The 19,543-nt window shown below is 35.1% G+C and overlaps 1 protein-coding gene across 1 annotated transcript; it reads right to left on the bottom strand.

The window, feature by feature from the left end:
• Positions 1-6,120: 6,120 nt before the first annotated feature.
• Positions 6,121-7,711, bottom strand: LOC139898587 (NAC domain-containing protein 43-like). Its single transcript, XM_071881343.1, has 3 exons — positions 7,519-7,711; positions 7,151-7,431; positions 6,121-6,822 (listed from the first exon to the last, which is right to left on the bottom strand). Exons 1-3 carry the CDS (start codon positions 7,709-7,711, stop codon positions 6,121-6,123), a joined length of 1,176 nt encoding a protein of 391 aa, XP_071737444.1.
• Positions 7,712-19,543: the final 11,832 nt, after the last annotated feature.

The following is a 19,543-nucleotide window of genomic DNA, read 5'->3' as shown; positions in this document are numbered from 1 at the left end:
TAGGTTTAAAAGTATGTAAATAAGGTCTTAAGGGTCATCATCATTCATCATCAAACAAAAGGCGTAAAGTAAGTTTCGTTCATGAAAGTAGTTTAAAACAAAAGCTGATTTCAGTCAGTCACCACGGCCTCTACCCTTACTGAATTAAGGTGAGACCAGTGTCCATGGCTCCATCTATGAGTCCCTTAAGTGTGGTAAAATTTACAGAAGCAAACTCGTCTTGGTTTGACCGTGGCGACGGTGTAAGTGCGAGTAGGTCAGAAATTTCTGCACAACGTTAAAGGACAGTGACGATCGGAGGGCCATAAATCCTAAACCGTAACTCGGATTAAGACGAGTCCTATATGAAAAGTTATCTACTCAAAAAGTTCTATCTAAAAATCATGGTTAGAACAGCCCAGGTCTACTGGTATGTTACAGAAACAGCAGGTCAGTAGGTTTTGGACAGAAACAGTAAGTTTAAGTGAGTTCCGGTGGTCTTGGTGCTTGATGTTCATTATGGTTCTCGTCCTTGATACATATAGCTTCAAGTGTACAACTCATTGATGTGTTTGCATCATCTTGACCAAGATTTGACCATCATAACCCAAGTGCAAGTCTAAGACATGAATCACAACTCACTTAAGTGTTGCAAGTGTTTTGATGAACCAAAGTCACATCAAAGTCTTAGATCTAACACATACATGAACTTTAAAGCTAATAACAAGTTACAAACTTGAAAGTAAACTAACTAATCAAGATCTTAAGATGTAGAACATAGTTCTTAGTTAGATCTTGAAGATCCAAGACCCAAAAGTCTAGATCAAGCATAAGTATACAAAGTTATATTTAAAGAAAACTTATTTGTGTGTTCTTGAACTTTCAAAGTTAACTTTTAGTTCAAGATTAATGAGATCAAGACTAACTTGTAGTACTTGACCAACAACAACCAAAATCATAAAATTAAAGTGCAAGTAAAACTAAATAAACAAGTAAAAGGTTCATGGTTTGTTCATACTTTTAAAGATTCAACCAAGGTTTGATCTTTAAGAAAAGTAAACTTTAAGTTTACTTCAAGAACTACAAGCATGAATTTAACAACACATAAACTTACAATCTTTTGATACTTTAAGATACAAGAAAAATGAAGAATAAACTACCAAGTTTGATTCTTGAAAACATGTAAGTAAATAACTAACAACAAGATTCAAGTAACTACTAATTCAAGACAAGTAACATTTAAACAAAAGAATGATGATGATGAATGATCTTGGTTTCGGTTTAGACAAGAAGAAAGGAAGATAAAAAGTCTCATGTAACTTACAAGTTTAGAGAGAAAAAGAGAGGAAATGTTGGGAGAATTTTGCAAGTAAAGTGTGTGTGTGAAGAATGAGGTTTACAAGTAACAAGTAATGTAAAAAAAAAGATTTGAATCCTCTCCCATCCATGGTACCTCACGGCTGCAGCAGCAAAAGGAGGGAGAAGAGAGTTGTTCCAAGGTTATTAGTATGTAAAGCTCATGAAAGTTGGATAAAAGATGGCCATGCATGGGGATAAGGTGCTAACAATATTCCAATTCTTTTAACTAGCTAGTTACTCACTAAATGATACTTACAAGTGAATGACATGGGCTAACTAAGTCCATTAATAATGTAGGGTGGGCTTAGAAGCACAATAACAAGAGTCCACAACATTAATCAAAGCCCAAGTTCAATAAATCACAAGTTAAATCAATTAAAGCCCAAGTAACTAACTAATAGCTTTAGTTAATTAAAATGATTAATAAAACTTAATCATGAATGCAAATAATACTTGAAAATATTATTCGTGAAGTTTCGTGTGTCACAAAGACGTTTCGGGCACTTAAAAGTCAAGTACGGGCAATCATGGTAACATGTAAATGTAATAACATACATTCGTTTAATCACATGTATTAATAATAATTATTATTAATAAATAAACGTTGGAAATTCCAGGGTCGTTACATATAATCATAGAAAGGTTCAGAAAAGTTCGGGTCACTACACATACTAGGTAGAATCCCGACTAGAGTTGAACTTGACAAGCGTAATATCGATCTCGATACCATACTCTGTCCACTTTGCAACTCACATGTGGAATCCATGGAACATATTTTATTCCAATGCACTATAACTGAAGCAACTTGGAACTCTATCCTAGCCTGGTGGAACCTCCCCGCAAACACGTTCTCCAACCTACACGACACAACATTAACGGATCAAACATTCACCACATCGACCCTTGGTAAATACATCTGGCAAGCGACAAAATGGACCACAATCTACTTGATATGGAAGAACCATAATGCTAAGGTCTTTAGCAAAAAAGTTTGGTCCCCCGCCACTATACTTTCCAAGATCCAAGCATAAACTTTTTCATGGATCTCCAAAAGATCAAAGAAATCATCATTAGAATGGCACCAATGGCTCATCAACCCCTCGTTTTACACATCCTTGAACATTCAAAGAATGGGTATTGGCTAATTCGGCCCCAAAGCTCGCATCGACGCATGAAGGCATGCCTTAGATCCCCATTATTCACTTGGTTAAATGAGTAGTAGTATGCAACTTTGTCATCGCAAGTGCGGTACTGTCTGTCTACTCCTACCCAGCTTGATCTCTCTCAAGTGTCGCGGTGTTTTAATGTCTCTAGGTTCATGTTTCCGTGTGTTCCTGTTTTCTTTCCTCGTAATTTTTACATAATACATTGCATCTCCATATTGTATAGATCATAGGGCCTTGTAATTATCCATTATATGAATGAAAGTTTTACTTGCTTTTAAAAAAAAAAATAAAAAAAATAAAAAAAAATTACCAGGATCAGATATTGAAATTAAGCATTTGAATTTGAGGGGTTGTGTTTGTGTTAATGTTTGTGTGGGATGTAAAAGTGATGGAATCGTGGCGGCCTTAAAGCCTTAAAGGTACCCTTGCTAAACCTATTTTCTATCTTTATCTTTATTTTAAAGATGTGAGGTTTTTATATGGATTCAAATAATGAAATGGACGAAAATACCCTCACATGCGTGGCACATGTGAGGTGTTAGCTGTTAAAATTTAACGAAAGTTAGCAACGGGTACAATTCACGAAAGTTAAACAAAACTCAGGTACCAACTATGCAAACAAAAAAGTTTAGGTGTTGTAATGATAATCTGAATAAGCCACAAGTACTAACGGCGTAATTTTTTGTAACATTTATAAAGATTCATCATGGTAGTTGTTGTGGGCTTGTTTTTCAACTAGTAAGGTACATAATCATTCTCAAATGACAATAACTAAACACACATTTGACCTTTTCTATAATCAATAAGCATTAATTAATGCATGTTAAAGTTTTCATCATATACTTTGGGCCTATTGGACCAACTTGTTCCTCTCAAATTTGCATGTGCTAAAACTTCAATTACCTCAATTCCCTTTATTGAATACCAACATTTATGTACTACCCTGTAAAGTATCAAGATTATGTTATCGTTTTGCACCCACATTCGTCCTTCATAACATATTTACATTCGATCCATCTATTTTATATATTTATACATAAGACGATGGATCTTAGTACTATTTTCGTCGAGCAATGGTTAACTGTAAAGTTATGATCTTTGTTATGTCAAAAACGTGTTGCAACGTTCGTCTGTCGATATGTGAACCTTTTTCGATAGTCCACCTTCATGAATTGACTAGTTGGTTAGTTAGCTGCACGATCATAATCACGTCTATCACTTTATAGAAATGGGACCAATAAAACACCACCAATTAATTAGATAAATTTTAACGCATATTAATGCATCCTGCAATTAAGTTCCAATATTAGAGCACTCACAAGTACCACACACTTTTCACATTAGCATTTTCTTCATTTCCATCATTCACTTATCACATTTTACAACCAATCATCACAAACTTTTATTAAATTAAAACAGAGTATAGGTTTCAATGCTCATGTAGCACTATAATATGCTCCATGATGAAATATGCTTCAAATTGGCCAGAAGCATCACGTATTACCATTAACAATGTTTATCGGTTAAGTTTTTAGTTTTCAATTTTTCAGTTTATTCAATCCGGTTTTCTCGATTTTTAAACTTTAGAAATCAAAAACGAAAAGCAAACCTAAATCAAATTCAAATCTCTAAACCGATATCAATACCAAACCAAAAATGGAATTTAAATTCGGTTACTTTTCGAATAAAACTGAATTCGACTTCTGAATATATATATATATATATATATATATATATATATATATATATATATATATATATATATATATTTTTTTTTTCATTTTTCCCTACGTTCATCACCATCATATGATTCATAAACACGATCAGTCGCAACACGTAAGATTGCCGTGCGACGATGCAACTCGTGTCATCTCGGTCACGAGTTTAAGTCTCAATTCGCGACTTGAATTTCCTCGGCCATGAGCGACCAAATCGCAAGTCGCAGAGTCACAGGGTCATCTTGTGACTTGCGAGGGCATTTTGGCAATAACGTTTTTTAGGGCGAAGCGCTATAGTTAGTTTGAAAACTGGGCGTTTTGGTCAATATCGTCCCATATCATAATAGGATACATATTATATCAAGAAAATTAACAAACTCAATAACCAATATAAAAACTAAAACTATCTATGTCTTACTCATAGTTTATACTTGTTTTCGAAAGGAAGTTGTAAATAAATATTTTTGATTCAAGATACATGCACGTATATTAATTTGAACAGAAAGTCGACTTGAGGTGGTTACTGTGTCAAAAATGTGGAGTGAATAAAAACTAGGAAAAATATGAAATTAAAGATTTAAATAGGATTTCAAATCCGAATAAACATAATTTGACTTGAAAAGTTAAGATATCTACTCAAATCATATCTCGTAGCTGTATACAATAAAATTAATAACTTAATATATTTGAACCGGAGAACCGAATTCAAATATGGTTTCGGTTTTGCTCGATCCGAAAACCATTTTTTAAATCGATTTGGTTTTCTTTTGATTTAGTTTCGATTCGATATTCAGTTTAACATTTTAAACAAATATTGAACACCCTTTTTTTAACGACAATTTTTTGGCATCAGTGGATCATTTAATTCAACGTCTCTCATCATTTTCACGTATCACACACATTCGAGCGAAAACCCAAACCCGATTGACGGTACCCGAGAACACATCCATTCAAACAGTGTTCCTGGGTAGAGGTCCGTAAACGAATCCGGTAAAACCTCCCTATATGGTCAATATATACCACCATTATTGATGTTCAATTGTTTTAAAGAAAATCATGACATCCCTAAAGATCGAACCCATAACCTCTCTATCCCATGACACAAAGTACATGAGAGAAACCGTTAGGCTATGCCCGCAAGTTTAAATATTGAACACCCTTAGTTACCATCACATGAGATTAGCTTGTTTATTAAGCCAATGGATTGGCTTGAGTTTGACTTGCATTTAGCTTGAGTTTCTCGTCATATTTGAGTTCTTATCAACAATATATAATATTTGTTAATAACTTAAGATCATCACTCTTAAGTATATAAGCATAATTGATAATTATGTAATATATAATGTTAATGTTATGATGTTATGTTTTTGAGATGTTTGCCTTTTAATAGACCAAAGTTTTCATAATGTCACCTTTTGTCATACATGTTCATAATAATCATATTTTTTTACTGTAACTATTTAACTCCATCCCAATTAATATGTTCACCTTGACTCAGCAAACAGTTTTGAAAATTTTCACTAATTACATTTTTAACCAATCAAAAGTTCATCCTCTAAAAAGGTTTCCAAAATCCTTATGAATGATGCTCTATGAATTAAACTTAACATATTCAAAAGATTGGAACAAAATATTCAATGAAGCAAAGTATATATTGACATATATTTCTTGTAGTGGCATGAAAAGGATGTGGGAATGTTTTTTTACGATATAAGTATGTTTCCATCAATCACAATACAATGATACCGTTTGACCTAATCAAGTTCAACAACCTACCTAAATAATATACACACTAAATCAGTATATACTCATACACCTTAATATCCAGATATATATTAGGGCTTATTAAGTTTATTGGTAAAACATTATATCAAGAAACTGGAATAAAATGATGTGAACTATACCGATAAATGGTAAAATGGATCAGGGGATGATGACTGTGATGAAGATTGTGCAAAGCTCCATAGATCAATCTCACTTGTATAGGCTTGCTTAGCCATTGATGTTAGCTCATTTAGCTGTTCTGGTTCTTGATCTTCATGGTCATAAAGTGGGAAACATACGTCTTCATTCGGTTCATTGTACATCTGTTTCGAATATTGTGGTTGGCCGTTGAGCTGGGAAGCCACTAGTCGATCTAGATCAGCCCAATTACCAAAATTTTCTTGATCGCTTGATCGTTCTGGTTCTGTCAACAAGTGGGTCATAGAGATTTGTGCGTGAAAGGTTGAATCTTGATCAAAGTTTGCTGAGCTCATTATGTGACTCGAAGTACCGTCGAGCCTAGGAAGGTGAAGGAATATTTTGTTAACCGGGATCATAAAATTATTCATCGAATCGTTATCGCAGGTGCTGGTGGTTGGGGTAATATTGGCTAGTGATTCGGTTTCTTGTTTGCAAGATCTTCCATTTATGTACATGAGAATTTGTTCAGGAACACTTTTATCTTTCTTTAAAGACTTCATATGTGCTTTTGAATCCATGGACGGTGTTGATGATGATCTTTGTGGGCTCTCGACGGCTTTGAGGTAGTTTTTCTTTCTGAAAACACGACATACGACCCACCCTTCTTCTTGAGTCGAATCACACAAGTTAGAACTCTATTATTCAAGAAAAAAAATTGTAACTTTTATTGTACGAAATGTGGTACTATACTCCCTCCATCCCAATCTATACTTCAGTATTACTTTTTAGGTTATCTCAAATTCATTGTTCACTTGTATAAAAAAATAGAGGGATAATGTATATACATGTAAGACAAAAAGTTATATAAAACGTAAGAGATCAAACAATAAAGTAAACAAAAACATTTTATTTAGCTGTGTGTTTTATGTTTGAAGAAAATAGATTTGAGACTGGGAGAGTACTACGTTTTTAAAGAAGAAAGAAAAAAATGATTAAAATCATACTAGAAAATAATTAACTCACTGAGCCATAATCTAGGGAAGTAATTGTGGTGTCATCGAGTCTATATTCATGCATAATCCAATCCGATTTTTGTCCATGAGGTGCTCTTCCTTTATAAAACACAAGTGTCTTCCTCATACCGATTCTTCTCAAGCTACTATAAATGACCTTATCACGCCCGGTAGCTTTCCAAAAACCAGCTGCAGTTGCGCGATTTGTACGTGTCCCAGTTGGATATTTCTTATCTTTATGACTAAAGAAATACCAATCGTTTTGAGGTGTTGATCCGATTCTGCACATCTCTATAAAAACACAATCGATTTATAACATACGAAATAATATATTATTAACATTCCAAGCTAAACAAACGGATTATAACTTGTAATCACCTTGAATATCCCATGGTTCAAGCTTGTTAAGATCAACATCACGAATAACATCAAGATCTATCTTTTCGTACGAAACTTTCTTCCTTAAGTAGTAATGAAGAAGTTCTTCTTCGGTTGGATGAAACCGAAACCCTGGTGGCACCTTAGATTGACCATTTACATTAACTGATAAACTCATTTCTTCTTTTATCATAACCAAAAAGCAAGAAAGAAAGTGCAAATGTTAATAACAGAAATTAAAGCAAGGACAAGTTGATAATTTATATGATGAATTCATAAATGCGTAGATATAAATGAATGCATACTATATACATATTACATACTATATGCAAAGTTAAGTTGGCAAAAGTGAACATGAAAAAGGAATAGAAGATTCATAATGAGGTACCAGGCTATGGCAAGCTTTTGAACGTAGTGTCATGAGGATTAGAAAACAACCAACCACCTACTGATAAAAAAATGGGCCCATTTTGGAACCACCATTGATCTTAAATATGAACATGGACTTTAATTAATTAATTAATATCTTGCTAAATCACATTCCAAATCACTATTATCTAGCCTTAAAGTATATCTCATTTAACTCGTGCAATATACCAAGGATCCCATTCTAGACGCCATTGTGTGACCTAGCCATTAGATCATAAGTTACGCGGCGTTAAAAGGGAGTTAAAATCCACTCCGGCCAAATTTTACTCCCCCGGGGTGTTAGATTTGACATTATTTCGGAGTTAGGTTCTCAACGGGCAAACAATGGGGCACAAACGTCATTTATACATTATTTAATTTTTTATAACTCAACTTCTAATCATATCATCATGTTTTACCACCTCACTCAAAATCTTTCCAACTCAAATTTTACACCTAAATTTGGCATCCACTATAACACCCAAGGTTGTAAAAGTCGCGAGTCGGGGACGCATCGGTCGAGATCTAAAAAGGACGCGTCAGCCGAGTCAGGGACGCGTCGGGGACGCATCGGTCGTTGACCAACGTTGACTTTATTAATAATTTCTTAAATATATATTTATAAATGTATAAAATAGCTAATTCTGTACCATAAATTTCTTAAATAAGAACTTGAATTTAAATATAATCAAACTTCAAACTCAATTAATGTTTCTGAGTACATAATCAGTAAGGACACAGAGAAAAGAGCGGCCCAAAAAATGAAAACAAACCCTAATTTTAAAACATATCACATCTTGACGAAAATTTGTCTGATTTTGACCGTTTTTGACCAACTTTGACCGTCTTTGACAGACTTTGACCGAACTTTTAGCTTTGACCGTATTTTGAGTCGTTTTCAGAAAAAACGGAACGGAGAACCCAAAAAAACGACACATCAACCGACGCGTCGGCCAAGTCGGCCGACTTTTACAACACTGATAACACCTACACCTTCAAAATTTAAGACTGACACATCACAATTAAATTTTTCTCTATATTCCACATTGTACTCTTTTTGACTCCACGTCACAGTCAAAAACCTTCAACATAACATGTGGTCTTAAAAATTACATTTGCATAAACTAAAGCTAACAATTCATATTAGTTGATCACACTGCTAGTAAATAACCAAACGCAAACGACGCATTCATTTAATAGTCATACAAAAAAAAAAGAAAAAAAAACTGATAATAGTTATTAACCAACGGGGCAGGATCAATGGGGAAGTAACCAATCGGGGGGAAGCAAATTTTTTTTTCGTTTTATTTTGAATTTTTTTTTTCCGGCATCAAGATCACACGGAAATATGAACATTTAGAAAAGACACTTCGTGATGAATGTTATTATTTAGGCGGGAAAACGATCGACAAAAATAACATTCAAGATAATATTGTTCGTGAAGAATATGAATGTTTTTTTTCTTCATGTTTTGTGAAGTAAAATTTAGCCCGATTTAGAGTTTATGGTTTAGGGTTTGGTGTTTTGGGTTTATTCTATAAACTCAAAACACCAAACCCTAAACCCTAAACCGTTCGTGTTAAAAACTCAATCTAAATCCTAAATCTAAACCCTAAACCCTAAATTTCTAAACCCTAATATCTAAACCCCAATAGCTAAAACCTCAACATACACACGAAAAATACGATAATTGTTATATATTACTTCTTCGAGCGTTTTCCCGCCAAAATAAAAACATTTATCACAAAGTTTCTTTACTAAATGTTCATATTTTCATCTCATCTATAATGTTCGTGAACAAATTTTTTTCAAAAAACGAAAAAAAAAAGTTTCTGCTTCCCCCCGCTTCCCCCCGAATGGTTACTTCCCTCTTGATCCTACCACATTAACCAACTTACAATTACTTAAAGCAACAAGATAAATATGAAAACACGAAACAAGGATTTAACATGACAAGATAAATATGTTCGATCTTCAATTTTGACAAGGATTTAATCTACGGAAAATAAGGTGTTGTCTTTTACTATTTTCATGACTTAATCTGGCTATCACAGAATAGCTTAAGGGTGGGGTGTGGGGGGGGGGGATGTTTAAATAGGAAATACTCAGAAAACAACTTTGGGAACAAGAAAACGCGTTTCTAGAAACTTTCTCCCGTCAGACCCAGACTCGCGTTCGCGAGAAGTATGTTGAGGCCTTTCTCCAGTCGCGAGTCACAACTTCCCATGCACGAGCTTTGTTGAACCACACTTCGTGATCGCGACTTCCAGAGAGGAATCCCTCTAGAGATCGCGAGAAAAACAACAGTAGCCGTTTCATCTTCCGTTTTAATTCCTTGTTTAATTCGATTCTCACTCCCAACAATCTCTCACTCGAAGAGACGTTAAACAACACCCATCTTTAACCTAACATCATCACCATCATCATCATCCTACAACAACAACTCGACCCGCTAATTATGCCTGCTTTTGATACCGTCAGAATTGCACCCGAGTCACATTACACTTCACCCGATAACCTTCGAGCAAGTGAAGCCTTTCGACACCAAAAAATACCACTGAGCTGTAATTCGATCCTTTTGTTGCTAGCTTGGGAAAACAAGAACTTCTCTTTGGCTATGGCACCTACCTCCTTATTTTAGGTGATAACGGTCGTTTGAGCTGTAATTCGATCCTTTTGTTACTAGCTTGGAAAAACAATAACTTCTCTTTGGCTATGGCACCTACCTCCTTATTTTACGTGATAACGGTCGTTTGAGTCCGACCGGGGGGGGGGAGATTTTATCGGTCATGTTCTCGGATTGGTCCGGAATTTCTTCAGGGCAATAGTTGAGGGCGGGTTATGCAACTACGGGAGATGAACGCGTGAGTGGTTTAGCCTTCCCTGGGTAATCCCCAACTGATGTAAAAAAATAATAATAATAACTTAAGAGTTACAAAGGTAGACCTAATATAATAATATAAATACAAGGGTTACAAAGGTAGAACTATATAAATAGAAGAAGAAACATAAACAAATTAAACACAAGCTTATTTACGGAAGAAAAATTCTTTTGATGTAATTAGATTTTTTTCTTTTAGATGGCTTAAAAATGAAGGTCACATAGTTTTCAATTGAAACTTATGGCTCCAAGCCCCGTTTAAGTTCTCATTTAGCGCCTTGTTAGGAAACATTTTTAATATATCAATTTTTGACCATTAAATAATAATAATAATAATAATAATAATAATAATAATAATAATAATAATAATAATAATAATAATAATAATAATAATAATAATAAATAAACAAACAAACAAGTCTAATCGTATTTAATTATCAACCAAGTATTCAAGTTTTGACCTTTTCATTCAAAGCATTTGAAGTCACGATTAGATTACCGGGCACTAATACTAACATATATATAGCCTAGTGGTAAGATATCCTGATGGCCTGATATCCTCATAAAATGTTTTAAGTACAAACATTTATAATTAAACATTTGGATTGATCTCGGAAAGGATTAAAATGATCATGGAATACTCGCGGGGGGGGGGGGGGGGGGGGGATGTTTAAATAGGAAATACTCAACAAGGAAACAACTTTGGGAACAAGAAAACGCGTTTCTAGAAACTTCCTCCCATCAGACCCAGACTCGCGTTCTCGAGAAGTATGTTGAGGCCTTTCTCCAGTCGCGAGTCACAATTTCCCATCCAAGAGCTTTGTTGAACCACACTTCGTGATCGCGACTTCCAGAGAGGAATCCCTCTAGAGATCGCGAGATAAACAATAGTAGCAGTTTCATCTTCCGTTTTTAATTCCTTGTTTAACTCGATTCTCTTTCCCAACAATCTCTCACTCGAAGAGACGTTAAATAACACCCATCTTTAACCTAACATCATCACCATCATCATCATCATCCTACAACAACAACCTGACCCGCTAATTATACCTGCTTTTGATACCGTCGGATTTGCACCCGAGTCACGTTGCACTTCACCCGATAACCTTCAAGCAAGTAAGGTCTTTCGACACCAAAAAATAACACTGAGCTGTAATTCGATCCTTTTGTTACTAGCTTGGGAAAACAAGAACTTCTCTTTGGCTATGGCACCTACCTCCTTATTTTAGGAGATAACGGTCGTTTGAGCTGTAATTCGATCCTTTTGTTACTAGCTTGGGAAAACAAGAACTTCTCTTTGGCTATGGCACCTACCTCCTTATTTTAGGTGATAACGGTCGTTTGAGCCTGACCGGGGGGGGGGGGGGGGATTTTATCGGTCATGTTCTCAGATTGGTCCGGAATCTCTTCAGGGCAGTAGTTGGGGGCGGGTTATGCAACTACGGGATATGAACGCGTGAGTGGTTTAGCCTTCCCTGGGTAATGAAATGTCCCGTTCTTATTGATTAAAAACGTTCCATATTAATTGATTTCGCTGCGAGGTTTTGACCTCTATATGAGACGTTTTTCAAAGACTGCATTCATTTTTAAAACAAACCATAACCTTTATTTCATAGATAAAGGTTTTAAAAAGCTTTACGTAGATTATCAAATAATGATAATCTAAAATATCCTGTTTACACACGACCATTACATAATGGTTTACAATACAAATATGTTACAACAAAATAAGTTTCTTGAATGCAGTTTTTACACAATATCATACAAGCATGGACTCCAAATCTCGTCCTTATTTAAGTATGCGACAGCGGAAGCTCTTAATAATCACCTGAGAATAAACATGCTTAAAACGTCAACAAAAATGTTGGTGAGTTATAGGTTTAACCTATATATATCAAATCATAATAATAGACCACAAGATTTCATATTTCAATACACATCCCATACATAGAGATAAAAATCATTCATATGGTGAACACCTGGTAACCGACATTAACAAGATGCATATATAAGAATATCCCCATCATTCCGGGACACCCTTCGGATATGATATAAATTTCGAAGTACTAAAGCATCCGGTACTTTGGATGGGGTTTGTTAGGCCCAATAGATCTATCTTTAGGATTCGCGTCAATTAGGGTGTCTGTTCCCTAATTCTTAGATTACCAGACTTAATAAAAAGGGGCATATTCGATTTCGATAATTCAACCATAGAATGTAGTTTCACGTACTTGTGTCTATTTTGTAAATCATTTATAAAACCTGCATGTATTCTCATCCCAAAAATATTAGATTTTAAAAGTGGGACTATAACTCACTTTCACAGATTTTTACTTCGTCGGGAAGTAAGACTTGGCCACTGGTTGATTCACGAACCTATAACAATATATACATATATATCAAAGTATGTTCAAAATATATTTACAACACTTTTAATATATTTTGATGTTTTAAGTTTATTAAGTCAGCTGTCCTCGTTAGTAACCTACAACTAGTTGTCCACAGTTAGATGTACAGAAATAAATATATAAATATTATCTTGAATCAATCCACGACCCAGTGTATACGTATCTCAGTATTGATCACAACTCAAACTATATATATTTTGAAATCAACCTCAACCCTGTATAGCTAACTCCAACATTCACATATAGAGTGTCTATGGTTGTTCCGAAATATATATAGATGTGTCGACATGATAGGTCGAAACATTGTATACGTGTCTATGGTATCTCAAGATTACATAATATACAATACAAGTTGATTAAGTTATGGTTGGAATAGATTTGTTACCAATTTTCACGTAGCTAAAATGAAAAAAATTATCCAATCTTGTTTTACCCATAACTTCTTCATTTTAAATCCGTTTTGAGTGAATCAAATTGCTATGGTTTCATATTGAACTATATTTTACGAATCTAAACATAAAAAGTATAGGTTTATAGTCGGAAAAATAAGTTACAAGTCATTTTTGTGAAGGTAGTCATTTCAGTCGAAAGAACGACGTCTAGATGACCATTTTAGAAAACATACTTTCACTTTGAGTTTAACCATAATTTTTGGATATAGTTTCATGTTCATAATAAAAATCATTTTCTCAGAATAACAACTTTTAAATCAAAGTTTATCATAGTTTTAAATTAACTAACCCAAAACAGCCCGCGGTGTTACTATGACGGCGTAAATCCGGTTTTACGGTGTTTTTCGTGTTTCTAGGTTTTAAATCATTAAGTTAGCATATCATATAGATATATAACATGTGTTTAGTTGATTTTAAAAGTCAAGTTAGAAGGATTAACTTTTGTTTGCGAACAAGTTTAGAATTAACTAAACTATGTTCTAGTGATTACAAGTTTAAACCTTTGAATAAGATAGCTTTATATGTATGAATCGAATGATGTTATGAACATCATTACTACCTTAATTTCCTTGGATAAACCTACTGGAAAAGAGAAAAATGGATCTAGCTTCAACGGATCCTTGGATGGCTCGAAGTTCTTGAAGCAGAATCATGACACGAAAACAAGTTCAAGTAAGATCATCACTTGAAATAAGATTGTTATAGTTATAGAAATTGAACCAAAGTTTGAATATGATTATTACCTTGTATTAGAATGATTACCTACTGTAAAAAACAAAGATTTCTTGAGGTTGGATGATCACCTTACAAGATTGGAAGTGAGCTAGCAAACTTGAAAGTATTCTTGATTTTATGTAACTAGAACTTGTAGAATATATGAAGAACACTTAGAACTTGAAGATAGAACTTAAGAGAGATCAATTAGATGAAGAAAATTGAAGAATAAAAGTGTTTTTAGGTGTTTTTGGTCGTTGGTGTATGGATTAGATATAAAGGATATGTAATTTTATTTTCATGTAAATAAGTCATGAATGATTACTCATATTTTTGTAATTTTATGAGATATTTCATGCTAGTTGCCAAATGATGGTTCCCATATGTGTTAGGTGACTCACATGGGCTGCTAAGAGCTGATCATTGGAGTGTATATACCAATAGTACATACATCTAAAAGCTGTGTATTGTACGAGTACGAATACGGATGCATACGAGTAGAATTGTTGATGAAACTGAAAGAGGATGTAATTGTAAGCATTTTTGTTAAGTAGAAGTATTTTGATAAGTGTATTAAAGTCTTTCGAAAGTGTATAAATACATATTAAAACACTACATGTATATACATTTTAACTGAGTCGTTAAGTCATCGTTAGTCGTTACATGTAAGTGTTGTTTTGAAACCTTTAGGTTAACGATCTTGTTAAATGTTGTTAACCCAATGTTTATAATATCAAATGAGATTTTAAATTATTATATTATCATGATATTATCATGTATGAATATCTCTTAATATGATATATATACATTAAATGTCTTTACAACGATAATCGTTACATATATGTCTCGTTTAAAAATCATTAAGTTAGTAGTCTTGTTTTTACATATGTAGTTCATTGTTAATATACTTAATGATATGTTTACTTATCATAGTATCATGTTAACTATATATATATATATCCATATATATATCATCATATAGTTTTTACAAGTTTTAACGTTCGTGAATCACCGGTCAACTTGGGTGGTCAATTGTCTATATGAAACATATTTCAATTAATCAAGTCTTAACAAGTTTGATTGCTTAACATGTTGGAAACATTTAATCATGTAAATATCAATCTCAATTAATATATATAAACATGGAAAAGTTCGGGTCACTACAGTACCTACCCGTTAAATAAATTTCGTCCCGAAATTTTAAGCTGTTGAAGGTGTTGACGAATCTTCTGGAAATAGATGCGGGTATTTCTTCTTCATCTAATCTTCACACTCCCAGGTGAACTCGGGTCCTATACGAGCATTCCATCGAACCTTAACAATTGGTATCTTGTTTTTCTTAAGTCTTTTAACCTCACGATCCATTATTTCGACGGGTTCTTCGATGAATTGAAGTTTTTCGTTGATTTGGATTTCATCTAACGGAATAGTGAGATCTTCTTTAGCAAAACATTTCTTCAAATTCGAGACGTGAAAAGTGTTATGTACAGCCGCGAGTTGTTGAGGTAACTCAAGTCGGTAAGCTACTGGTCCGACACGAGCAATAATCTTGAATGGTCCAATATACCTTGGATTTAATTTTCCTCGTTTACCAAATCGAACAACGCCTTTCCAAGGTGCAACTTTAAGCATGATCATCTCTCCAATTTCAAATTCTATATCTTTTCTTTTAATGTCAGCATAGATCTTTTGTCGACTTTGGGCGGTTTTCAACCGTTGTTGAATTTGGATGATCTTCTCGGTAGTTTCTTGTATAATCTTCGGACCCGTAATCTGTCTATCCCCCACTTCACTCCAACAAACCGGAGACCTGCACTTTCTACCATAAAGTGCTTCAAACGGCGCCATCTCAATGCTTGAATGGTAGCTGTTGTTGTAGGAAAATTCTGCTAACGGTAGATGTCGATCCCAACTGTTTCCGAAATCAATAACACATGCTCGTAGCATGTCTTCAAGCGTTTGTATCGTCCTTTCACTCTGCCCATCAGTTTGTGGATGATAGGCAGTACTCATGTCTAGACGTGTTCCTAATGCTTGCTGTAATGTCTGCCAGAATCTTGAAATAAATCTGCCATCCCTATCAGAGATAATAGAGATTGGTATTCCATGTCTGGAGACGACTTCCTTCAAATACAGTCGTGCTAACTTCTCCATATTGTCATCTTCTCTTATTGGCAGGAAGTGTGCTGATTTGGTGAGACGATCAACTATTACCCAAATAGTATCAAAACCACTTGTAGTCCTTGGCAATTTAGTGATGAAATCCATGGTAATGTTTTCCCATTTCCATTCCGGGATTTCGGGTTGTTGAAGTAGATCTGATGGTTTCTGATGCTCAGCTTTGACCTTAGAACACGTCAAACATTCTCCTACGTATTTAGCAACATCGGCTTTCATACCCGGCCACCAAAAATGTTTCTTGAGATCCTAGTACATCTTCCCCGTTCCAGGATGTATTGAGTATCTGGTTTTATGAGCTTCTCTAAGTACCATTTCTCTCATATCTCCAAATTTTGGTACCCAAATCCTTTCAGCCCTATACCGGGTTCCGTCTTCCCGAATATTAAGATGCTTCTCCGATCCTTTGGGTATTTCATCCTTTAAATTTCCCTCTTTTAAAACTCCTTGTTGCGCCTCCTTTATTTGAGTAGTAAGGTTATTATGAATCATTATATTCATAGATTTTACTCGAATGGGTTCTCTGTCCTTCCTGCTCAAGGCATCGGCTACCACATTTGCCTTCCCCGGGTGGTAACGAATCTCAAAGTCGTAATCATTCAATAATTCAATCCACCTACGCTGCCTCATATTCAGTTGTTTCTGATTAAATATGTGTTGAAGACTTTTGTGGTCGGTATATATAATACTTTTGACCCCATATAAGTAGTGCCTCCAAGTCTTTAATGCAAAAACAACCGCGTCTAATTCCAAATCATGCGTCGTATAATTTTGTTCGTGAATCTTCAATTGTCTAGACGCATAAGCAATCACCTTCGTTCGTTGCATTAATACACAACCGAGACCTTGCTTTGATGCGTCACAATAAATCACAAAATCATCATTCCCTTCAGGAAATGACAATATAGGTGCCGTAGTTAGCTTTTTCTTCAATAACTGAAACGCTTTCTCTTGTTCATCATTCCATTCAAATTTATTCCCTTTATGCGTTAATGCAGTCAAGGGTTTTGCTATTCTGGAAAAGTCTTGGATGAACCTTCTGTAGTAACCAGCTAGTCCTAAAAACTGGCGTATGTGTTTCGGAGTTTTCGGGGTTTCCCACTTTTCAACAGTTTGTATCTTTGCCGGATCCACCTTAATACCTTCTTTGTTCACTATGTGACCGAGGAATTGAACTTCTTCCAACCAAAATGCACACTTTGAAAACTTAGCGTACAATTCTTCCTTCCTCAATACTTCTAACACCTTTCTCAAATGTTCACCGTGTTCTTGGTCATTCTTTGAGTAAATAAGTATGTCATCAATGAAAACAATGACAAACTTGTCAAGGTATGGTCCACACACTCAGTTCATAAGGTCCATGAACACAGCTGGTGCATTAGTTAAACCAAACGGCATGACCATAAACTCGTAATGACCGTAACGTGTTCTGAAAGCAGTCTTTGGAATATCATCTTCTTTCACCCGCATTTGATGATACCCGGAACGTAAGTCAATCTTTGAATAAACAGACGAGCCTTGTAGTTGATCAAATAAGTCATCGATTCTCGGTAGTGGGTAGCAGTTCTTGATGGTAAGTTTGTTCAACTCTCGGTAGTCGATACACAACCTGAATGTACCATCTTTCTTCTTGACAAACAAAACAGGAGCTCCCCACGGTAATGTGCTTGGTTGAATGAAACCACGCTCTAAAAGTTCTTGTAATTGGCTTTGCAGTTCTTTCATCTCGCTGGGTGCGAGTCTGTAAGGAGCACGAGCTATTGGTGCAGCTCCTGGTACAAGATCTATTTGAAATTCAACGGATCGATGTGGGGGTAATCCCGGTAATTCTTTCGGAAATACATCGGGAAATTCTTTTGCAATGGGAACATCATTGATGCTCTTTTCTTCAGTTTATACTTTCTCGACGTGTGCTAGAACAGCATAGCAACCTTTTCTTATTAGTTTTTGTGCCTTCAAATTACTAATAAGATGTAGCTTCGTGTTGCCCTTTTCTCCGTACACCATTAAGGGTTTTCCTTTTTCTCGTATAATGCGAATTGAATTTTTGTAACAAACGATCTCTGCTTTCACTTCTTTCAACCAGTCCATACCGATTATCACATCAAAACTCCCTAACTCTACTGGTATCAAATCAATCTTAAATGTTTCGCTAACCAGTTTAATTTCTGGATTCCGACATATATTATCTGCTGAAATTAATTTACCATTTGCTAATTCGAGTAAAAATTTACTATCCAAAGGCGTCAATGGACAACTTAATTTAGCACAAAAATCTCTACTCATATAGCTTCTATCCGCACCCGAATCAAATAAAACGTAAGCAGATTTATTGTCAATAAGAAACGTACCCGTAACAAGCTCCGGGTCTTCCTGTGCCTCTGCCGCATTAATATTGAAAACTCTTCCGCGGCCTTGTCCATTCGTGTTCTCCTGGTTCGGGCAATTTCTAATAATGTGGCCCGGTTTTCCACATTTATAACAAACTATATTGGCATAACTTGCTCCGACACTACTTGCTCCGCCATTACTCGTTCCGACACCATTTGTTCCTTTCGTTCTATTAACCCCTGGTCTGTAGACCTCACACTTCGCCGCGCTATGACCATTTCTTTTACACTTGTTGCAAAATTTGGTGCAGAACCCCGAGTGATACTTTTCACACCTTTGGCATAGCTGCTTCTGATTGTTGTTGTTGTTGCGGTTATTATTGTTGTTGGGATGATTGTTGTAGTTGTTGTTGTTGTTGTTGTTGTTGTTGTTGTTGTTGTTGTTGTTGTTGTTGTTGTTGTTGTTGTTGTTGTTGTTGTTGTTGTTGTTGTTGTTGTTGTTGTTGTTGTTGTTGTTGTTGTTGTTGGGCCGTTTGTTGTAGTTGCGATTGATGTTGCGATTGTTGGGATAATTATTGCGATTATTGTGGTAATTACTGTTGTTGTTGTATTGGTGATTCTTATCACCGTTTTCCTCCCACTTTCTTTTGACTT

The sequence above is a fragment of the Rutidosis leptorrhynchoides genome, chromosome 3, assembly GCF_046630445.1.
Source record: "Rutidosis leptorrhynchoides isolate AG116_Rl617_1_P2 chromosome 3, CSIRO_AGI_Rlap_v1, whole genome shotgun sequence".
Lineage (NCBI taxonomy): Eukaryota > Viridiplantae > Streptophyta > Magnoliopsida > Asterales > Asteraceae > Rutidosis > Rutidosis leptorrhynchoides.
This window is presented reverse-complemented; position numbering and strand designations above follow the sequence as displayed.